The following is a 17,387-nucleotide window of genomic DNA, read 5'->3' on the forward strand; positions in this document are numbered from 1 at the left end:
AGCACCCTGAACCATGGTTTGTTTGACCTCATGAGCTGCAGCAATGAGACATCTATAGTTTAAGGTGACAGAACAGGGTCAGGGACATCCTGACCATCCTTATGGGGAGATACTGCTGTGAGGTAGGCAGTACCCATCCTGAATTCCAGTCATTGGACATGGTCTTAGCCAGGAAGGGCACCCTCGGACAAAGCCCAGACTTTCTGTCCTCAAGAACCTGAACACACTCTGACAGATAAGAGGAGACACAGTAAGGCTGGACACTGGTAGATTTGACTAGAGACAGAAGGAGCACTCATGGCATCTGGTCTGCATGTCAAGCCCTTCTGATGGACATCCACAAAGATAAGCTGGCTGGGAGAAGGGCAGGACTGGAGTTAGGAGAGGCCAGGGAGCCCTGAAGGCCCAACAATCTCATCTCCATCTGTCTCGTCGCCAATAAACTGCTTCTTGTCTGAGGCCTGATCTGTGTGTGTGTCTCGCATGTTTGGGGGTTGAAAAGGTGTAGAGGGGCCACCACAGGCCCTCAAGTTATGTGTAAACTTGTGTGGTTCCGTGCCATCTTTGTGCCTATTAAATACATGGGTTGGCTTGGCATAGTAGTTTTCTAGGTCCAACATCGGGTTCAGAAACGTCTGCCAGGCCCATCAAATGATGCCCCAGGCCTGAGGTCTGACTGCCCACAGGCGCCGACTACACCGCGGCGTCCACCGGGACCCTTAAAAGGAAAAGTACACGACGCCGCAGAGCGAGGGCACGCGACACGGCTGTGGGTGTGGCACGCGCCTTCGGGTGTGTATGTATGCCCAGGAGCACTGCTGCTATGGCGACCAGTACCAGGCGAAATGCAGCGGAGCACAGTCTGGCGCAGGCGCAAAAGGCCTGGACTATGAGAGACCGCCTACGGGGACACTGGGAAACACTGAGACCCCATCTCCCTGAGACCGTTTTTTAGATATCTAGGAACAGATCATTAAGGGAGGGCAAAGTGGTTACCTTCTTCTCCACAGGAAAAAGCAACCATATTTCCCAGTATCCCACGCGTCGTTAGAAGCGGGACTCCAATTCCTAGCCTTTTCCAAGGAGGACGCCAATTGGAAGGAAGGGAAAAAGGAACCGGCCTGATTGGCTAAGGACCAAAAAGACTAGGAGGGCGGTTCAACCATCTAATCAATGAAGTACATGATTGTTTTGCAACTCCCGCCTCTTGGAGCATTTCAGCTAATCGTTGAAAGAGAATGGGCCCTGATGGAAGTTCTCGCGACATCTTAACCTAAGGACTGGCTTCCCTAGAAACCAATGAGAGTGGGCTGCGGTGCAGCTGCTCCCGGTCCTCTCACCTCTCCCGAGTTGTCTCCACGTTCCGAACTCGAGCGTTTTGCTTTCCGGGCTGGGGTTTATTGCGCGCGCACACACACGTAGCTCTGAACGAAAACCTTTTTGGAAGGCCCTGCATGCTGGTTTCCTCTATCCCCCTCCCTACCACCTTGGCCTCCAAGCCGGCCTGCCGTGAACTTTCTAAAATTACATCAGACCATGTGACAACCCTGTTCAAACAAAACCCTGCCATATCTCCCTGGTTTCCTCTCTGTAAAGCGTAACTCATTAGCTGGCATTCAGGTCCTTCCACTTGTGTGGTTTCAGTCTCGCGCTTCTTAAATACGCTGTTTCCTTGGAAGGCTTCCCCTGCTCCTTGATAACCTCTGCTTTCAGAACATCGAGAGCTTCTTGAGAATCAGGTATTCACTCAACAGCAATACCTACTGTGTACTGGCTACTGGGGATAGAAGGATGAGTAAAACAAAGTCCTGCCATCATTTTCTAGGCAGCAGACAGACACTGAACAAATTATTACAAGTGTAGTCAGGGCTGTGAAAATGGGCAGGAAGCATACAGCAGGAGAGAACCCTACTGATCCAAAAACCTCTCCAAAAAAGTGGTTTTTGGGTTTAGACCTTAAGGTAGAGTTGGAGTAAGCTAAGAGGGGAGGAGGTGGGGGATGGGATGGGAGAGAGCGTGTTCTAGGTGGAGTGAATAGTATGTGCCAAGTCCTTGGGGTTTCAAGAACTGAAATAACGTTCTAGTGAGGCTGAAGGCAGTGAAAGAGTAATGAGGAGTAAGGAAAAGACTTCCAAATTCAGCTTTCTGCCTTAACCTCCTAACGGGCCTGGCACACAATGAAAAAACAGTTGCTGTCCAGTCAATTCTGACTCATGCAGATACTGTGTGCCTCAGAGTAGAACTATGCTTCGTAGAGGTTTGTTTTTCTTTTTGGTGAAAATATACACAACAAAATATACACCCATTCAAGAATTTTTACATGTATAGTTCAATGACGATGGTTACATTCTTCACATTGTGTCACCATTCTCACTCTATACTCATGTTGTTTCACCACTGTTAATTTAGACTCCCTGACCCTTAAAGTTCTCATCTGTGCTTTAGAGTTACTGTTATCAGTTTGATATCATATGGATAATTATTTAAAAGTGTGCAGTGTTCAAGGCAAGCCGTCTTTATTAATTGAGCTAAACTGTAGTTTAAAAATGACTTCATGGGATAGCTTCAGCTCAAGGTTTAAAAGTTGCCTCCAGGCAATAGATTCAGGGGTTCCTCCAGTCTCAATGTTTCCAGTAAGCCTGGTTTTCGTAAGAATTTGAAGTTCTGTCCCACATTTCTCCTTTTAATCAAGATCCATCTATAGCGTCCTTGATCAAAACATTAAATAATGGTAGTCAGACACCATCCATTTCTACTGGTCTCGTGGCAAATGCGGTAGTAGTTCATGGAAGCGATTAGACCTACAGTCCCTTTCATTCTCTGATTTCCAAGTCTCTTTCTTCCTCTATGGAAACCCTGGTGGTGTAGTGGTTAAGAGCTATGGGTGCTAACCAAAAGGCCGGCAGTTTGAATCCACCAGGTGCTTCTTGGAGACTCAATGGGGGAGTTCTACTCTGTCCTATAAGGTCGCCATGAGTCAGAATCGACTTGAAGGCAGTGGGTTTGGTTTGGGTCTTCCTCTATTGCTCCAGGCAAATAGAGACCATTGTTGTATCGTGGGTGGCTTCTTAACAAAGCCCTGGTGGCACAGTTGTTGCTGGGTAAAAACTCCAGGTTTTGCTTCGTGTGATTTGTTACAGCCAATAAACAAGAGGCTGAGGTGGGAGATCAGAAAGATGCCTTTATTTTGTTGTACAAGGAAAGGAGCAATCAGGGCTGCTGCCTCCAAGACTACCTGTAGACAGCTTGGGGAGGCAGGCTTTTACAGAGAGAAGACAAGGAAGTGTAAATTGATCATGAATATTCAGGATTGACCTTTGGTGCAGGCAGTCAGGGCTTGGGGGTGATTATGCGTTTTCTCTAAACAAGGGTTCGATTCTCTGGCGGTGTTCTTATATGTATTTTGCATTTAATGAGCACATGAAGTGTTGAGATTGCATAGAAAGCCTGCTAAAAACGGTTGGGGTGCATATGGCTCTTCTGTGATTATCTTGTCAAGGACAGTTTTTGGCCCATTCTGTAGCTATCTTGTCAAGGACAGTTCAGAAGAATGGGTAGCCTATTTTGCTTAGTGTAGGAGGATAAGCCAGAGCAGGTGTCTCGTAAAAGTGCTGAGCTCTAGGCTACCTGTCTCACAGTTATTAAAGCACTTGGCTGCTAAGTGAATTAGGTTGGTGGTTCAAACTCACCAGCAGCTCCATGGGAGAAAGATGTGGCAGTCTGCTTCTATAAAGAGTACAGCCTTGGAAACCCTATGGGGCAGATCTGCTCTGTCCTATAGGGTTGCTACTAGTTGGAATCAATTCTAAGGCAATAGTTTGGTTGGGTGGCCAATAGCAAGCTTTTAAGACCCAAGGCACTACTCACTGAACTAGGAGGTAGAGCAGAAATTCTAAAATCTATTTTAGGCCAATTGACTGAACAGACCCATGAAACCCTGACCCTAAACCTTTAAACCAAGAAAACTAATCCCATGAAGTGTTTATTTGTCAATACCTTGCAGCCTTTTTTTTGGGGGGGGGGCTGCTGTTTTTTGTTGTAAAATTATATATAATATTGTATTTGCCATTCCCCTCTGCCAATTTTTTTTTTTCTGGGGTACAGCTTAGTAGTATCAGTTACAATAGTCAAGTTGTATAACCATTACCCTTAGTCAATGCCAATTTTCCCATCACCATAGAGGAAAATCCAGTACTTCCCAAAGAATGATTCCCCCTCTCCCTCTTCCTCCTGCCCCTGGTAACCACTAGTAACCACTGGTTTTTATATGTTTACTTTTTCTTTTCTGTTCATATAAGTGAGACTATATAATATTTGCACTTTGTGATTGACTTATTTAATTGAACATAATGTTTTCAGATTCATCCATGTTGTAGCATATATCAGGACTTTGTTTTTCTTTAAGGTTAAGTAGTATTTCATTCCACATACATACCACATTTTGTTTATCCATCCATCTGCTAATGGACACTTGGGTTGTTTCCACTTTTTTGCTATGGTGAAAAGTGCTGCAATGAACACTGGTGTACATATGTCTGTTCATGTCACTACTTTTAGCTACCTAGGAGTGCAATTGCTGGGTCCTATGGTAGCTGTATTTCTAATTTTTTGAGGAACCACCAGACTGTTCTCTACGACAGTTGTACCATTTTACATTCGCACCAGTAGTGGATAAGGGTTCCAGTCTCCTCACATTCTCACCAAAATTTGTTATTTTTTTTTTTTAATCATCGCCATTCTAGTAGGGTGAGGAGGTATCTCATTGCAGTTTTGATTTGTATCTCTCTAATAGATGGAGTACTTTTCCTTTTTTTTGCAAGTATGTTTACAAAGTCCTCCTACAGAGGGAAGCTCCTTCCAGTGGGGAAATAGGCTGTCCCCAGAGGCAGGCCCCAGCTGAGCCATCATGAGGTGGTACAAAGGTGTCTCCTCACTGATTCTCTCTGAATCAGGGTGAGCAAGCCTTGGCTTTTGCTAGAGATGGGGCTCAAACTATAATCAGGTCTCTACCTACCTCTCTTCCATCTCCCATGCTACTTTTCCCTTTGGCTCCAGCCACACAGATGCTGTTTCTGTTACTGAAACATGCTAAGCTTTTCTCACCTCAAGGACTTGGCAGTTACGTCTCAAAGGCTCTTCCTCCAGATTTTTAAATGACTGACCTTTCTCATCATTCAAGGTTCATCTCAATTCTTACTCCAAGATGTCTTCCCTGCCCACATTAGAGAAGTCCCCGACCATAGCCACTTCCTGAAGCCCCCAAACCATAGCCATTCCCTACCATATTTTGTTTATTTAGTTATTTACATTTTTTATACATATTTTATACACTGCAATCCTTGGGTGGCACACACAATTAAGTGCTGGACTGCTAGTCAAAAGGTTGGTGGTTCAAACCCACCCAGAGGTGCCTTGGAAGACAGGCCTGGCAATTTGCTTTCAAAAGGTCACAGCCTTGAAAACCCTATGAAGCACAGTTCTACTCTGACACACATGGGGTCGCCATGAGTCAGAGTCAACTCCATGGCAACTAAAAACAACCACACCAAAAGTAACACAGGGGCCAAGATTTTTGTCTGTTTTGTTAACTAATGCATCTCTAATACCTAGAATGGTGCCAGGCACATAGTAGGACTCGATAAATACTTGATGAGAGAATGAACACAAAGTGGCTTTGGGGGATTTGAGTGTGAGAAGGGGGCATTTGCCCCTTTCTTCCAGCTCTCAGGAAGAGCGAAAATTTGGCTGGATGTAATCCCAACACCCGAATTACGCCCTGGGCTCTTTGGACTGAGAGGCTCAGGTATGAGCCCAGACTCTGCCACCAATTTCCTCTGGTACCTCATTTCTGAGAAGTAATTTAGTTTAATGGAAAGTGAATGGGTTTTGGAATCTGCTACTTACCAGTTGTGTGATCTTGAGAAAATTACTTAACCTCTCTGAGCTTGAGTTTCCTCATTTGTCAACTAGAGATAATATTGAGCCCCAAAGGGGAGTTGTAAGGACTGAAAAAGACAATATATTTGATTGAAAGAGACAATGTATTTATTTACAACAAAAACCAAACCTGTTGCCATTGAGTGAATTCCAACTCACTGTGACCCTATAGGACAGAGTGGAGCTGCCGCAAAGGGTTTCCAAGGAGCTGCTGGTGGATTCGAACTGCCAACCTTTTGGTTAGCAGCAGAGCTCTTAACCACTCTGCCACCAGGGCTCCTATTTATTTAAGGACTTATTAAATGTTATTTCTCTTTTCCTTTAACATTTCTGAATCTTAGTTGCCCATCCATAAAGTGGGAGAATTAGTCATCTTTTTCAAAAGAAGTGGGAATACGGATTTTTATATGAAACGTATCAATTTTTAAATGTTGCAAATTCTTTTAACGTAAGAACTTTCTTCCTTTTTAAACTATTTTTTTTTAATTGTGGTAAACATATAGGCAACAAAACATTTGCCATTTCAACATAAACTAATTTTTACAAGTGAAAATACCCTGAGGTTCAAACAAGATAATCCGGTGGACTGGATTTGATCCGCGGGTCACTAGTTTTCCACCTAGGCTACAGGTTGTTAGGGATGCTGCGATAACCCCTATTGTGTAATTTAGGCAAATCAGTTTACCTCCCTGAACTTCATTCAGTTCATTCACTCATCTGTAAAAATGGGGCCTTGATCTGTCGTTATACAGATCAAATAAGACCAATTGAATAAAACGCTCAGCAAAACGCTGGCTCGTAGTAATCACACCACACAATAAACGGGATTGGTGGATGGTGGTTGATTTGGGAAGGACGCATTCAAGAAGCGATATTTATTTCCCAGAAGCCAAGAGACAGGGAAGGCGTAGGCGGGTTGGGAGGGAAGAAGAGAGGAGGAGAAAAGGGAAGGGAAGAGGAGGCAGCAGGGTCCGCCCTCCAGGCGGGGCGCCAGCGAGAGGCCCAGGCTGGGGCTGGAGCGCACGTGGCCTATTTCAGGCGGAGCAGACGCGCCTAGCTGGATCGGAGACCTCCGAGCCGGCCGCAGGAGACGAGCCGTAGGGGTAGGTTAGAAGTGGGCTGCGAGGACCTTAAACGCCGGGCTGGGGCGGCCCCGGGTCTCCAGGAGGTGAGGGACAGCTTGGGGGCGCTAGATCTGAGCTTGCGGCCCTTCCCCCCCGCCCCCCGCAGCTTGGGGCCAGACGCCTCGGTCTTCTAGGCCCCTCCCACCCGGGGGCGGGCTCGGTGTTCGGACCAATGACCGGCCGCTCCCGGGGCCCCGCCCCCTCCCCTCCCCGGGAGCCGCGGCCTCGCAGAGTGCTCAACCGCCGGGCGCCCAGGCCTGGAGCTGCTCGAACGCCGAGCGTGCGGCTGGTGAGTGCACCCCCCTCCCCCCCAGGGTCTCCGCCTTGATCCTGCCTCCACCCCGTGTCCCAGAGATCAGGCTCGCCGACCCGGGAGCCGGGGAGTGACTCAGCGCGGGGAGAGTGGCGACTCTCGGGGGCTGGGAATCCGAACTGTTTAGGGCCTTGAATGCTGGGATGAGTGAGGGTGAAAGGGTGACTCCGGAGCTGGCCCTGGACGCTGCCGAGGCGTGGGGCCCAGCTGTGGGGGAGAAGGGAGCCCAGGGAGGGCGGGAGGAGCCACGGCTGCACTGCCTTGCCTGGGCCAAGGCCATGGTGGGGGGGGAGGGGTCCCGAGCTTCTGACCCAGCTTCCCGCCCCAGGACAGCAAGATGCCTGGTGAACAGCAGGCAGAGGAGGAGGAGGAGGAAGAGATGCAGGAAGAGATGGTGCTGCTGGTGAAGGGTGAGGAGGATGAGGGTGAGGAGAAGTACGAGGTGGTGAAACTCAAGATCCCCATGGACAACAAGGAGGTATGTGTCACATTGCCCCCAAACCTGGTACAGGCCCAGCCTCCCTCAGACAGAAGCCAGAGATCCTTCACCTATTTGCCCCTGAATCTCAAACTTAGAATCTGAGGGTTGGCCCATCCTTCTGCCCAATTGCCCATGCTGCTGTTATACAATGCCAAGCTTACTGTGCCAGGAACTGTGCTAAGTGCTGGAGAGTAAACTATATCCTTGGTTTCCTTGGTTCCCCATGGAGCTTGATGTGCAGGCATGGCATGGGGTGTGTGGGTGCCCAGAAGTGGGAATTTAATTCAGATTTATGGGTCGGGGGAAGGCCAGGTTAGGCTTCCAGAAGAGGTGATAACAGCAACGGTAACCATAATAGTTAACTCTTGCATAGCATATATTATGTGCCAGACACTGTTCTAAACACCTCAGTTCTATGATGGAGGTAGCATTTGTCCCATCTTACAAGTAAGGAAACTGAGGCCTAAATAGGTTTGGTAACTGGCTCAGGGTCTCACAGCTAGTAAAGGGATGGCTTATCTGAGACCAGGAGGAGAGCAATGGGGTGAAGTGGAATGACTGCTCTAGGCAAAGGGAACGGCACTTTCAGAGTCTCAGAGGAGTGATTGTGGCATCTGGAAAAGCGAGGGCAGGTGGTTCAGTCTCCCGGTGGCATGGATGAGAGTGGAGAGATTGGCAGGCCATGTAGGGAGTCTGGGTTTTATCCTGAGGGTGTTTGAGGCTTTAAGGAAAAGAGTTTAAGGAGATCAGAATATAAGTTAGATTTCCCCTTCCAGGCCCTAAATGCTACCAGGTATATTTCCACTCCACAAGACTCTGGCAGCCTCTAGCCAAAGCAGCCCTGAGTCCGGCTGGAGGGATCCCATTGGGCCAAGTTTCTGGCCCAAGCTCCCTGTGATTTATTCTTGCACAGGGGCCAGTTCCCAGGGAAAGAAAGTTTTGCTGTCCCTAGTGGGCGTGTCAGGCCCTAGAGGAAGGAACTGGCTCCTTAGATCTCCACTTCCAACCTAAATAACTATCTAGTTCTGTTTGTCTCAGGCCTCCCTGCTCATCATCCTAGCCCAGCCTGCCTCTTCCAACCCCATCTCCATCATTAGCCTATAAGTTAACACAGACTCCACAGCTTAGGGCAGGCTTCCAGCTCCATCGCTTACCAGCTGTATGACCTTGGGCAAGTTTCTTGGCATCTTTGTGTCTCAGTTTCCTCATTTATAAAAGGGAAGTCATAACAGCACCTACTTCTTGAGATTGTGAGGATTTGTTAATACATGTAAAGTACTTAAAACTGTGTCTGGCACATAGTAAACAGGTAAACATTTAGTACTATTGTTCTTCCCCTTAAAGTTTAGGATTTTAGGCTAGGTCATTCTCCTAGGGATTTTTCAATTCATTTTTATCAAAAGTCTTTCTGGGCTGAACCCTGAGAACTAGAGGTTAATAAGGAAATCAACATGGAGGTCTAAGCAGAGGATTGAGGGCAAACAGATCAAGGCAATGGGGAAGGCTTCATGGGGATGATTTTTGACTTGGGCCTTAAAGGTTTAGTGGGAATTTGGCAAATGGAGAAGAGGAAGAAGAGCATTCCAGGAGGAAGAACCAGCAAAAGCTCAGAGGAGATGAGGCTAGAAAGGTGGGTGGGGCCAGGGAGTAGTAGGCCTTAAAACCCAGGGCAGGAATTTGGACCTACCGTTTGGTTTCTGATATTAGGTTATGGAGTCCCTGGGTGGTACACATGGGTAAGTGTTTAGCTGCTAACTGAAAGATTGGAGGTTTGAGTCTACCTAGAGGCGCCTATGGTTAGGTTATATGGTACCATCAGGAACCTTAAGGCAGTGGAGGGGCATGATTGGATTTTCAGTTGAGAAGAATCATTGGCTCCTATGGGAAGACAGGGAGGCCAGGGGAAGCTGGTAGCCTACTCTAAGATAGTGACAGTGGGGTTGGAGAGAAGCAGGTATTTGGGAGGCATATGCTGGGAACCCTGAGTAGGCTGACTGGAGCTAAGGATGTGTGTGTTGGAGGGTGGGGCATGAATGGGATGGGCATGGCTAGTCATAAAAGATAAATAGTGCCAGACTGTAAATTCTAACTCCACCAAATTTACCACCTTTGCCTCAGCTTTCTCATTTGTAGAATGGGATCATGAAAATAAGATCCTTGAATGTCAGCCTGAGGAGTGTCATCTGAGTGATTGGATTTGGAGGAGGATGGTAGAGTTGAGGATTGCACGCACTCTATCCTATAGGCATTTAGCAGCAGAGTGCCTACAAATAGCTCATTAATTTGCTGTGTGGCCTCTCTGAGCCTCAGTTTCCCATCAATGAAATGGTGGTCTCAAAAGGTCCCTCCTGTACTAACATTCTTTGGCTTTTAGCCATCATCCATGGCCAGTCACTGTCCAGAAACAGTCCTGGAGTATTCTCTCTGCCTCTCAAAATCCAGTTGATCTTTAAGGAATAGAAAATCCAGTTGATGTTTAAGAAATAGAAAAGATTTTCTCAGAGGGCTTCATGCACATGCAATGTTGTGTCTCCCCTGAGACCCTTGAGTGGTTTTCTGTTTCCCTCAGGATAAAAGCTCAGCTCCCAAGTCTGGCATTCAAAGCTCTTCACCATCTGACCCCTTACCATTCCAGCTTCATCTCTAATCATTCAACACCCATCCCATGTGGTCTCCCAGCCTGAAAGACCCTCTTCATTTTTCTTCTTGCATTCTCCAGGAGTAAGGAGCCCTGGTGGTGTAAACTGTTAAGCGTTCGACTGGTAGCTATTCTCTTTTCTAGATCAGTGTTTCTTAATTTTTAACATGTATTCCTATCACTTGGGGGTATCTTGTTAAAGTGAAGATCAGTAGGTCTGGGATGGGGCCCAAGATTCAGTATTTCTAACAAGTGATGCTGATGTTTCCGGTCTTTGGACCACAGTTCCAGTAGCAAGGGAGTACATTTTTTATATTTTGTACCAAAAGGAAGGGAGATTCTGACTGGTAAGAGGATCCAGGCAGAGGGAGACAAGCTGTGCAGATGACTTCAGATTCTAGTCAACTTGATAGAATTGCATCACGGTTAAGAGCCTGGGTTTTTTGGACAATGTCAGGCTTTTGGTTCAAACCCTGGATTTGCCATTAATTAGATGTGTGGCCTTGGACAGTAACTTTACTTTTGAATGTATTTCCTTCTCTGTAAAATGGGGCTAATAATACCTAACCCAAAGAATTGAAAGCACTTAGCACAGTTCCTGGCTCATAGTAAGTGCTCAAGAAATTGTAGTAGTTGCTATTATTTATTGTTATTATTAATTAGAGAAATAATGACAGAGGAGGAAATGAGGTTTGAAAAAATACTTAAACAGGAAGATTACAAACTTCAAATACATGTATCATTATTATTACCCTATATTGTATCCCCCACAGTACCTTCTTGCTGCAGTACAAATGCCATTTGTTCTAATTTTAAAATCAAGTAGTTGTAGAATTAGAGGCATGTGAGGGCCTTTAAGAAGGAGCCTGGGTAGTACAGTGGTTAAGCACTTGGCTGCCAACTGAAAGGTCGATGCTGGAACCCATCAGCCACTTTGCAGGAAAAAGACTGCTTCTGTAAAGATGTACAGCCTTAGAAACCCTATGGGCCAATTCTACTCTGTCCTAGAGGGTTGCTATGAGTTGAAATCGATTCCATGACAATAGGAAAGGGCTTTAATGATCACACAGTGTGGTATTTGACAAGATTCAGTCACATGTTGTAGAAAAGGCATGGGGGCGGCATCTGACTTCCTCTTAACTTCAAGAAGGGGGAAGGAGAATCAAGATCAACAGCCCAAGGCTGATTCTTATGAGGCGGAGATCAAACATACCTCACCCTCCAACCTTTTTACCAGTTCTGATAGCAACTGTCTCTCCCACTATACTCTCTGCTTTTCTGCTGGGTTTGATAATTCGTTGCAGTGGCCGCACAGAACTCACAGCCAAAACTCATGATTATGGGGTTTATTAGGGTACAATTCAGGATCAGAAATGACTCAGGATACAGTTGTTGGATCAGGACAGCCTCTTCTTAGCCATATCTACAGGCATGCCTCTCTGGTCCCTAGGCCTCCGCCCAGCTCAGGCAAGTGTTACAAAGCTCTTTTAGCTCTGCTCATAAGTGCCCAGAAGCACCCCACTCCACCAGTAAGCTCTCTTTGTCCATGGGTTGGCATTCCTGTTATAACCACCAGGAAGCCCATCCCACTGTCTTCTGCCAGTCTCCTGGTTTGGCTGCCTCTGCTGCCACCGTTTCTCTGCCACTACTTCTTGCTGTGTCTCACTGTCTCTGGTGTTCTAGGTCTCTTTCTGTGTCTCCTGGGTCTAGGAGGTCTCAGCACAGGGATCCTGGGTCCAACGGACACCCTCCACTCCTAGCTCTTCTTTCTTGGTGGTAGTAGGCACCCCTCTGCTCTGGGATTGGCTCTGTTTTAAGCCTAGCAGGATGGCAAAGCTGACCAGTCCCCTCATTAGGGTTTCATACCCTTATTTGCATGGTTCCAGCCCCACAAGGGTGCCATGCACCGTATTTACATGATTAGCAAGCTATCCAATCCCCTTGGTGGGCTACAAGCACCTCACTTGCATAGTCTCATCCAGTCATTTGATGGGAGTTACAAAGACTAGAAGGGCTGTATTAAGTAATTCACTGCATTGCACATGGATATTGCTGATGTGTTTTACTTATTTATTTAGTGTTTCTAATAGATTGACATTGTTAAATAAATTTATTTTCATCTAAACAATAATATTGATGAAATTCAGGGTTTGATGTGATCTAATGTTTTCCTCCATGAAAATAAATACATAATGATTATGAGATAAAAATCTTCCCACATACCACCTAGAATCCTCTTACATCTTATAGTGTGCATACCTCAAGCTGGTAGATGCTGATATTGTCTAGCCTACCTGTCCTTCCTCGGGACACTGAAGCAGGGGAAGGGATTGACTTGTCCAAGGACTTAATGAGCTGGACTCTGCCCGTCTTCCAAAGATTCTTCCCCATGTGCCCAAGGTCCCCTCCTGGAGCTGGAGACACAAAGGGTACTTGTGTGAAGAATTTCTTTTTCGGAAGTCAATGAACTTGGTCATGAGGAAGTCCTCAGGCTGGCCAAAGTCATTTTAAAGAAGGGTGCCAAGGGAAAATGGGCTAAGAAAATGTATATATGACAGAAGTTCTCTCTGCAATGGTTGATGTCTTGAAATAAATCTAACAGATGTCAAAACCAGGGCAAGACTGGAAAGTGTGTGTGACCTTGAATCCATCCAAACCAGCTATGGGGAGTTTCTTGATTTAAAGTATCAAGTTGTATTTTAACCTTGAACCCTCATGGAGAGAGCTGGGGACTTGGTGTCTAGCCTCTGTCACGTCTTGGCTGTTAGTACAGGGAAGCATTATGGCCTACTGGTTAAGCTTACACTCTAGAGTCAGCCCTGAGTCCCACTGGCGACATGAATGTAATCTCTCTTAGCCTCAGATTTCTCAGCCATCAAAAGGGATAAAACCACCTGATTCAGAGGATTTACTATAATAATGTACATAGAATAGTGTTGTCAAAGCTTAACACTGGAATGTTGATTATTATTGTTAGATATACTGTTTCAACCGGGGCTTCCTTGGCTAGTCTCTAATTTCCCAATTACCCTGTTTTCCAATTCTGAGGTGGTTACTACCAAGCCACTACCTTTTTACAAAACCCTTGAAGGTATGGCCAGCCCTTCCCTCCTCGCAGCCTCAGAAGCAGGAGGCAGTACAGGTAGTTCCTGACTTACGACAGAGTTCCGTTCTGAGGGCTCTGTCGTAAGTTGGCTTTGACGTAGTAGAATATACCTCTTTCTTTTTTTTTTTTTTAAAGTTTTCATTATTATTGCCTTTTATTGTCATGGAAACGCTGGTGGCATAGTGGTTAAGAGTTCAGCCGCTAAGCAAAAGGTCAGCAGTTCGAATCCACCAGGTGCTCCTTGGAAACCCTGTGGGTCAGTTCTGCTCTGCCCTGTAGGGTTGCTATGAGTCAGAATCAACTTGACAGCAATGGGTTTGTTTTTTTTTTTGTTTTTTGAGTTTTTTGTCAGTATCTTTATAAATCTGATCTTTGAACATCTGGGAAAGCTAACATTGTCCCTAATATATGGCAGGCATTTGGTTGTAGATTAATGTACTTGATTGCTTGGCCCACAGTAGATACTCACGATCAGTTTTGCTGGGGTGAGCATTCCTTTTTCTAAAAAGGGAGCAGTGTCCCCTCAATATTCCTCTTCACTCTACTGTTAGTACAAAATATTTTCCCTTCACCCGGCTGTCACAGGAGTCCTGGTGGTGCAGTGGTTAAGAGCTCAGCTGCTAACCAAAAGGTCAGCAGTTTGAATCAACAGCCGCTCCTTGGAAACCATATGGGGCAATTCTACTCTGTCTTACAGGTCGCTATGAGTCGGAATTGACTTGAGGGCCATGGGGGCCATTTTTTTGTTTACGAAGCATTTCTTTTCCTTTCTCTGATTTTATGTCTGTTTTATCAGTAGAAGCTCAGGCCTCATGAAACTCCCTTATTTTCATAATTTTTCATTTCAGGCCTCAGAGTAACACTGGGGTTTTTGCCCTTGCCCTTTTTACTTCGCAGTTTAAAAAATGGTACATGCTTGCTCTTGAACGTTTATTTTAAGAACCCAGACTTGGTACTGGCTGGCTTCTGTGACCCTCCACTCTCCTGGCTGCCCCTGCTCAGTCTCCTCTTGCTGCCCCAGGTTCTCTCTGCCCATTCCCTGGATGGTCTCACCCAGTCTCAAGGCTTCACAAACCATCTCTAGCCTGATGGCTCTCCAGTTTATCTCTCTGGCCTAGGCCTCTCCCCTGTGCTCCAGATGTGTCAAAGAGAATTGGATGTACAAGCCCAAAATGGATCTCGCCCCCAACCTGCTCTTCCCACTGTCATCCTCATCTCTAAATGGCAACTCCATCCTTGCAGTTGCTAAGATTTAAAAACCTTGGAGTCATCTTAACTCCTTTCTTTGTCCTATGCCTAATTTCTTACTAAATCTGTTGTCTTAAACCAAAATATACCCAGACACCAACCTCTTCTCACCACCTTTACTTCCACCTCTGTCACCTGGGTCGAAGCCACTATCTTCTAGAACTTGCCAACCTACTGATTCTGGACTCTCCCTTTCTTCATTCTGTTCTCAAGCCCAGCAGCCTGAGGGAGCCTTTTAAAATGTCTGATGTGCTCACTTCCTTGCTCAAAACCTTCTTAACGTCTCCCCATCTCATTCATATTAAAAGCCAGAGTCCTAACTGTGGTCAACAAACTGAGCAATTCCCCCACACCTCCCGTGGATTACTCTCCCCTCACGCACTGTGCTTTTAGCCACTTTTTCTTGCCATTCTTGGAACTCAACGGAAAAGTCCTGCCTCAGGGCCTTACTGCTCCTTGTTCTCGGGGATTTCCCTGTCCTCTGATCTCACCGCCTTCTGGTCTTTGTTCATGTTACCCTATCAGTAAGGTTTCTTGACAACGCGATATAAATTTGCAGCATCCCCCAAACCCAGGACTGGTATCCACCTTTCCTGAAAGAAGGGATTTTCTCTTTATTCAGTACTGATTTCCCAATGCATAAAGCAGGGTTTGGCATGCCGTACGGGCTCAATAAATATTTGTTGAATTAATAAAGAATAGATCATCTAAGAGCACCCAGTATCCACTGGCATTGTGAAACGGGCGTTGAATATATTCTCTCTTAATGCTGTGCCTGTGGAGCAGGCAGCGTTGCTTCTACTGTTTTACAAATGGGAACTGAGGCTCAGAGAGGTTGCAGCTTGCAGAGACGGAGGTCTCCGTTTCCGGGGCCTATCCGTCAGGGCTGACCTTTCACCCCTTCTCCCTGCAGGTCCCGGGCGAGGCGCCCGCTCCGTCTGCAGACCCGACACGCCCACACGCGTGCCCGGACTGCGGCCGCGCCTTTGCGCGCCGATCTACGCTGGCCAAGCACGCACGCATTCACACGGGCGAGCGGCCCTTCGGTTGCACTGAGTGCGGCCGTCGCTTCTCGCAGAAGTCGGCGCTGACTAAGCACAGCCGCACACACACGGGCGAGCGGCCCTACGAGTGCCCCGAGTGCGACAAGCGCTTCTCGGCGGCCTCGAATCTGCGGCAGCACCGGCGGCGCCACACTGGCGAGAAGCCGTACGCATGCGCGCATTGCGGTCGCCGCTTCGCGCAGAGCTCCAATTACGCACAGCATCTGCGCGTGCACACGGGCGAGAAGCCGTACGCGTGCCCGGACTGCGGGCGCGCTTTCGGCGGCAGCTCGTGCCTGGCGCGCCACCGACGCACGCACACGGGCGAGCGGCCGTACGAATGCGCCGACTGTGGCACGCGCTTTGCGCAAAGCTCGGCGCTGGCCAAGCACAAGCGGGTGCACACGGGCGAGAAGCCGCACCGCTGCGCTGTGTGCGGCCGCGGCTTCGGCCACCGTTCCAACCTGGCGGAGCATGCGCGCACGCACACTGGCGAGCGGCCCTACCCGTGCTCAGAGTGCGGCCGCCGCTTCCGCCTCAGCTCGCACTTCATCCGGCACCGGCGCGCGCACATGCGGCGTCGCCTGTTTATCTGCGCCGGATGCGGCCGGGACTTCAAGCTACCCGCTGGCGCCACGGCTGCGACTGCCACAGAGCGCTGTCCCGAGTGCGAGGGCAGCTGAGCCGCCTTCCTGTTGCCGCAGGGCTGTGGGCGTTTGGCTCGGAAGGGGCATGATGCAGCCCCGACTTGGAGGCAGCAGTAACGTGGACACTCCTAGGGAGGGGCCTGGGGAAGTGGGAAGGCCTGGCTGCCCTGGAACTGAGAGAAACCCTGACGGGCCCCTGGGAACTGCCCATCTCCCCCTCACCGTATTTCTTTGGCCGTGTTAGTGAATAAAGTATTATATCTTCACCCCACCCGTGCCTGTGAATGAGGTGGGTGGGGGGAAAAGGAGGAAGGCTGGCATTTTCCCAAGGCTTAGGTGACTTGAGTAGTTAGGGAGCTAGGAGGGGGATTAAGCCCCAAAGGGTTCCTGGGGCAGGGTGTGCGCGTGCACGTGTGTGTGTGCGTGTGTGTGTGTGTGTGGCCGGGTCATCCAACACTTGGCTCTTGGTTACAAACGGCTCTGTGTTCTGCAAAGCTTGAACCTTATGGAGCTGTCTACGGATGGTGACACAGTAGTAGAAACTTTATAGCACTATGTTAAACGCTGTGCTTCATTTAAATATATTTGCTCATCTTCATCCTCAAAACATCCTAAGGTATGTCTTTTATCTCCATATTGACAAACGTGAATGGCAGAGCAGGGACAGGTAAACGGGCAACGGTAGTCTAGTGCATTGGAGCTCTGATGGGGGAAGTAATTGGATAGGAGGATCTCCAATGCAGTTTTGGAGTCTAGGGAGGCTTTTAGAGAAAATGATGTTTAAGCTGGGTCTTGAAGGTCCAGAGTATTAGGGTTGGGGGAGTATGGAGGCAGCCCCCAAACTGAACTT

At 47.7% G+C, this 17,387-nt stretch overlaps 1 protein-coding gene across 5 annotated transcripts; it reads left to right on the forward strand.

The window, feature by feature from the left end:
- The first annotated feature begins 38 nt into the window (after positions 1–38).
- Positions 39–16,808, forward strand: ZNF771 (zinc finger protein 771). Of its 5 annotated transcripts, none has more exons than XM_064295845.1 (4): positions 39–1,739; positions 6,976–7,040; positions 7,703–7,852; positions 15,761–16,808. In XM_064295845.1, exons 3-4 carry the CDS (start codon positions 7,712–7,714, stop codon positions 16,571–16,573), a joined length of 954 nt encoding a protein of 317 aa, XP_064151915.1. In that variant the 5' UTR covers positions 39–1,739; positions 6,976–7,040; positions 7,703–7,711; the 3' UTR covers positions 16,574–16,808. The 5 variants fall into 5 exon arrangements, with proteins under 5 accessions (XP_064151915.1, XP_064151913.1, XP_023414707.1 ...); XM_064295843.1 differs by lacking the exon at positions 6,976–7,040 and adding an exon at positions 7,168–7,350; XM_064295842.1 differs by lacking the exon at positions 39–1,739 and adding an exon at positions 7,168–7,350 and having other exon boundaries at positions 6,889–7,040.
- Positions 16,809–17,387: the final 579 nt, after the last annotated feature.

Source organism: Loxodonta africana, chromosome 12 (assembly GCF_030014295.1).
Source record: "Loxodonta africana isolate mLoxAfr1 chromosome 12, mLoxAfr1.hap2, whole genome shotgun sequence".
NCBI lineage: Eukaryota > Metazoa > Chordata > Mammalia > Proboscidea > Elephantidae > Loxodonta > Loxodonta africana.

Coding starts and splice junctions, on each gene's coding strand:
- ZNF771 (XM_064295843.1), top strand. CDS start 7,234: ATGACCGGCCGCTCCCGGGGCCCCGCCCCCTCCCCTCCCCGGGAGCCG. Junction 7,351..7,702: donor GAACGCCGAGCGTGCGGCTG/GTGAGTGCACCC, acceptor TTCCCGCCCCAG/GACAGCAAGATGCCTGGTGA. Junction 7,853..15,760: donor TCCCCATGGACAACAAGGAG/GTATGTGTCACA, acceptor TTCTCCCTGCAG/GTCCCGGGCGAGGCGCCCGC.